This window comes from Microplitis demolitor, chromosome 1 (assembly GCF_026212275.2).
Source record: "Microplitis demolitor isolate Queensland-Clemson2020A chromosome 1, iyMicDemo2.1a, whole genome shotgun sequence".
Classification (NCBI taxonomy): domain Eukaryota; kingdom Metazoa; phylum Arthropoda; class Insecta; order Hymenoptera; family Braconidae; genus Microplitis; species Microplitis demolitor.
In genome coordinates this window covers 11,809,733-11,815,401 of record NC_068545.1, presented here as the reverse complement: position 1 = coordinate 11,815,401, position 5,669 = coordinate 11,809,733, and the positions used below count along the sequence as shown (strand labels likewise).

Below are 5,669 nucleotides of genomic sequence, written 5' to 3'. Positions count from 1 at the left end.
CCTTAAGATCTCAGCAGATTCGTTTGCATCAGCATGGGACACGCTTACCGCACGATACGAGAACAAGAGGCTGCTCAAGACTGCTCATCTTATTAAATTACGGGCCCTGCAGAAAATGGAACAGCGATCAGCCAAGGAGTTGAACTACATCCTAACCACAGTTTCAGAGTGTTTAAATGCTCTGAAAGCACTTGGCTGCCCCACTAGCACCTGGGATGATCTCATTGTGCACGACATCGTACAATTGCTTGATGTCCGTACTCGGGAGGCTTAGGAGATTCATTTGGGTTCCAGCACTGAATCCCCAAGTTACGAGCAACTCAAGTCATTTCTAACGGGTTCTGCCAGAGCTCTGGAGAGCATGGAGAGTCAGCTATCTCCGAAGAAGACACCTCCCGTCAAGACCGTCTCATCAACGCCAGTCAGAACAAGTTACTCTCAGGCATCTCAGCGAACTCCTCCAGCCTGCGTTCATCTAGATCAGTCTGCTCCACAACAGTCTTCTCACTCATTAACGTCTTCTCAGACCTTCAAGCCAAACTTGAACAATTATTGTAGTGCTTGTTCTAAAGCACACTACATAGCCTTCTGTCCAGCATTCAGCCAACTCAGCTATAATGACAAGATGGAAACAGTCCGCAGAGAGCGACTATGCTACAATTGTCTTGGCAGGCATAATCTGCGCAAATGCGAGATCCCCAAAGGCTGTAAGATTTGTGAGGAGAGACACCACACGCTTCTTCATCAAAATCCCACACCAGCCACTCAAGTCACCTCAGAATCTCCACAAGATTCTACTCCAGCTACTACCAGCACAGCTCAACCACAATGAAGGTTAGGTAGGACTTCTCGGAGCCTTCGTCGACTTCTCGAAAGAAAGTGTAACGCGTCCACTCAGACTGAATTCACCATTTCATCTACTGTCTCTGAGACTTCTCAAATAATTTATCAGGAACAGATATCTCAAACAATTCAACAACCGACTTCTCAATCGATTCAAAGGCAGACATCTCAGTCAGTTACAGACTTGACTTCTCAAACAAATAGAAAAAGGACTTCTCGTCCAATGTCAACAGTTCAATCACGAACAGCAGTGCTACTAGCTACTTGCAAAGTAGTCGTCATATCACCAGACAACACTCAACATCAAGCTCGTGTCCTCCTAGACCCAGGCTCTGAACTAACACTAGTTTCTTCAACACTAGTCAATAAGTTTGGACTTCTCAGAAGGCTAGCAGCAATTTCAATACTAGAAGTTGGTAGCACCTCACCCGGCATACTCAAGGCCTAGCTATACTCAATCTACAATCCACACATTCGCACTCTCAGGTACAATTGAACGCTCATATATTACCTCGTATTACCACTCACATTCCATCAGTAGTGGTTACTAACCAAGACTGGTATCACATCAACAAATTAGAACTAGCTGATCCAGACTTCCTAACACCAGGTCCAGTTGACATCCTCATTGGTGCAGACAATCTCAGAAGCATACTCAGATCATCTCCTTTAGTCATGAGAGGTACTTCGGAACCCATGGCTATGCATACTATTTTTGGATGGGCAGTTCTGGGTCAAACATCTACGGAGTCTAAGACGAAGCCTCTGCGATCTTCTCATCTGACTAGTAATGAGGATCTACAAGATACTCTTACATAATTTTGGGTACAAGAGGAAGTCCCAACTATATCAGAGCCACAACTAAATCTAGCGGAGTCAGAATGTGAAGAACACTTCACTGCTACGCATTATCGAGACAATGCTGGTCGCTACGTTGTATGACTACCTCTCAATTCAAACGTATCACGATTGGGTAATTCCAAGTTAACTGCGCAACGATGCCTTCAATGTCTTCTCAAACGATTCTCCTCAGATGCAACTCTTAAAGAACGATACATCAAGTTTCTTCAAGAGTATGAAGACCTCGGACATATGGTTGCTGTACCGTTGAACGCTCTAGAGCCTCCTCATACGTATTATCTTCCGCATCATGAAGTACTACGTGAGCAGAGCACCTCAACAAAGCTCAGAGTAGTCTTTAATGGATCCAGCAAAACGTCATCTCAAGTCTCACTCAATGACATTATGCATACAGGTCCTAAAACTCAGTCTGACATTTTCGACGTCTTGCTCTACATCAGACAACACAAATACATTTTCATTACGGACATAGTCAAGATGTTCCGTCAAATTAAAGTTGAGAAAGATGGTTGGGACCTTTAGCGTATTCTCTGGGTAAACCAAGACTCCAGTGTTCGAGCCTATCAACTAACTACCGTCACGTATGGTACACGGTCAGCTCCATATCTTGCTTGTTGAGTACTGAAGCAATTAGTAGCTGATGAAGGCCCTAACTACCCACATGCAGTCGATACAATTTTCAAAGGCAGTTACGTCGATGACATGTCAGGTGGCTCAGAAACTCTCGAACAACTCAAGAATATTGCTACGCAATTAAATAACATGTGCCTCTCAGCTTGCTTACCACTTGACAAGTGGAAAAGCAATCATCCTCAATTTTCACCACCAAGTACCTCAACTCAAGCAGCTCCTGCTGTTCATACTTTCGAAGATCTCACCTCAAAGATACTAGGTATCACATGGCACCCTCATGAAGACATCTTCTCGTTTCAAGGGAACATCTCATTCAAACAAGCCATTACCAAACGCGCCATTCTCTCCGAGGTGGCACAACTCTTTGATCTACTTGGACTCATATCTCCAGTTGTTATTAGAGCAAAAATTCTGATGCAACAACTTTGGCTGAAAAAGATTGGTTGGGACGACACACTAACGCCTGAAATAATTCACCAATGGGATAAATTCAGAGACGATCTCAAGACACTATCGACAATCAAGATACCCCGGTGGTTACACTTGCACTCTCAAGCCTATTCAATACAAATTCATAGGTTCTCAGACGCGTCTCAGTTAGCAATGGCAGCAGCAGTTTACCTCAGAATAACAGATTCAGACTACTCATCAGTCGTCACCTTAGTCTGTTCAAAAACCAAGGTCGCACCTCTTAAACGTCTCACTATTCCAACATTGGAATTATCAGCGGCTGCTCTACTTGCAAACCTCGTAAAACATACTCAGAAGACTCTCAATCTCAATGATGTGCCAGTATTCTTATAGACAGACTCCTCGGTTACCCTTGCATGGGTGAAAAACAATCCAATGAGATGGAAAGAGTTTGTGGGCAATCGAGTATCAGCCATTCACGAAGCTACTCCAAATGCTCATTGGAGATTCACATCAGGAAAACTCAACCCAGCAGATTGTGCTTCTCGGAGCTTAAGCGCTTCCCAACTTATTGAGCACGTGTTATGCTAGACTGGGCCACCATGGCTCTCGCAATCTCCAGAATTTTGGCCATCAGCGGTTGCACCATCTCCAGAACATGATTTGGAAGAAAGACCAGGCGTTTCACTTTCAGTAACGTCTCAGCCAGTATTATGGGATCTTATTGACTTACCTCAAGTCAAATCCTTCAATAAAGGCCTTTCTAAGTTGCTTAAAATCACGGCAATTTGTCAGCGAGCCATCTCCAGATTTAAACGGGTACCAAATGCTAGTTTAGCCATCTCACCAATTAATCCAGCTGACTTAGAAGCTGCAAAGCTGTTCTGGATACGGGAGACGCAACGGGCATACTTCTCTGCTGAAATCAAAACTATACACGCTGGCAAGGGACTTCACAAAAATCATGTTCTTTCTCGACTGACGGCAATGGTTGACCGCACTGGTATATTGCGAGTTGGAGGTCGTCTCCAGAATTCTCAACTGTCGGCGGACAGCAAACACCCAGCTATACTGCCCCGGCACAGCAGGCTCTCAGATCTAATCATCGCAGATGCTCACTCTAAAACCCTTCATGGTGGTACTCAGTTAACTCTATCTTACGTCAGAAAGACTTGCTGGATCATCGGTGGCCCAGCTCCCATCAAATCATTCATTCAACGATGCCTCGTGTGTGCTCGAATACGTTGAGTTCGAGCTCAACAACTCATGGCGCCGCTTCCGACCTCTCGAGTAACTCCATCTCTAGTCTTTGAGCATACTGGAGTAGATTACGCGGGTCCTATCTCATTAAAGACATTTCAAGGTCGAGGTGCAAAAAGCTTCAAAGGCTGGATCGCAGTCTTTGTGTGTTTCACCAGGTCAGCTATTCATTTAGAAGCGGTTTCAGACTACTCAGCAGAAGGATTTCTCAAAGCCCTTCGACGTTTCACCAGTCGTCGTGGAATCTGTAAAACTCTTCGAAGTGACTGTAGTACAAATTTTAAAGGTGCTGATGCTATGCTAAAAGACCTATTTCGACAATCAACAAAGGAATCTCAAGAGCTTCAACGGATTCTCGCAAACGATGGCACAAAGTGGATTTTCAATCCACCTGGTGCGCCTCATATGGGTGGAAAGTGGGAAGCAGCAGTCAAGTCTGTAAAACATCATCTTCAACGAACCATCTCAGACACTCTTCTCACTTTTGAAGACTTCTTAACCTTTCTTGCACAAGTAGAAGCAGTACTTAACTCACGACCGCTCAGTGCGCTATCAGACGATCCGGACGACATCTCAGCCTTAACGCCAGGACATTTCATTCGCGGAGAAGCTTTGACTACAATACCCGAAGCATCATTATCCTCCGTACCAGAATCAAGAATTTCTTATTTCGAACGAATTCAAAAAAGGTTTCAGACGTTTTGGGATAGGTGGTCAACGGAATGCCTTCAAGCTCATCAGTCAATCTCCAAATGGCAGAAGACTCAAGACAACATTCAAGTTGGCTCATTAGAACTTCTCACTGATGAGCGACTTCCACCATCAAAGTGGCCTTTCGCTCGAGTCATTCAGCTTCATCCTGGTAGTGATGGATTGTGTCGAGTAGTAACCGTCAAAACAGCTACTTCGACTCTTACTCGACCGATAGTCAAGCTCGCTCCGTTGCCAATCTCACCTCATCAAGACGACTCACAAGAAGAAGATTCTAATTCCTCACAAGGTTGCGGAATTGGGGGGGGGGGGGGGGGGGGAATTTTCGAAATTAAGTCATCAACTTTACGCGGACCATGGAGAGATTCCATGGCTCATCAACTTCGCACGGACCATGAGAGAGACTGCTCGCTCTCAGTACGCGAACGACCAATAGGAGTTAACTCGACCCCCTTCACACTCAGCTAAGACTTCTCATTGGCCAGCGCTTAACTTTTCCCCTTCTCTTTGAAAGCCAGCCATCTCATTGGAGCGCAGATACCGATGTCTCCCACTCCGTCGAGAACATTCTAGAAGCCGGACTCTCGAGTATAAAAGAAGGTGATCTGAGAGCGGCAGCGTATTTCATTCTGATCAGTCCTACTGTGATGAATACTCTTCAGATAGCGAGCAAGGCTATCAGCGATATACAACAAATATTCAAGCGAGCAAGGCTTGAATATTCTCCAGCTGCATCTCAACACCATCAGTTCTTTTTAGAACTCCCTCGTCAAGTTCTGACTAGCTCGTCTCAGGGCTAGTCTTGCAAGAACTTTTCAACTTAACGAGACCTCAGGGTATCCAGCTAGACTTCTCTAGCAAACCAAACGGTTCTTCTAAGAACCAGCAGTCAACTCACATCGCCGTCTCCAGCTTCAACGTCTATCTCTCAAACGGTCTTTCTCAAGAAC

At 45.0% G+C, this 5,669-nt stretch overlaps 1 protein-coding gene across 1 annotated transcript; it reads left to right on the top strand.

The window, feature by feature from the left end:
* The first annotated feature begins 4,014 nt into the window (after positions 1-4,014).
* On the top strand, positions 4,015-5,187 carry LOC128668206 (uncharacterized). The gene has a single exon (XM_053740578.1). It carries the CDS (start codon positions 4,015-4,017, stop codon positions 5,185-5,187), a length of 1,173 nt encoding a protein of 390 aa, XP_053596553.1.
* The last annotated feature ends 482 nt before the right edge of the window (positions 5,188-5,669 follow it).

Bases quoted from the DNA above. Each gene is read 5' to 3' on its own strand.
- LOC128668206 (XM_053740578.1), top strand. From the start codon at position 4,015: ATGGCGCCGCTTCCGACCTCTCGAGTAACTCCATCTCTAGTCTTTGAG.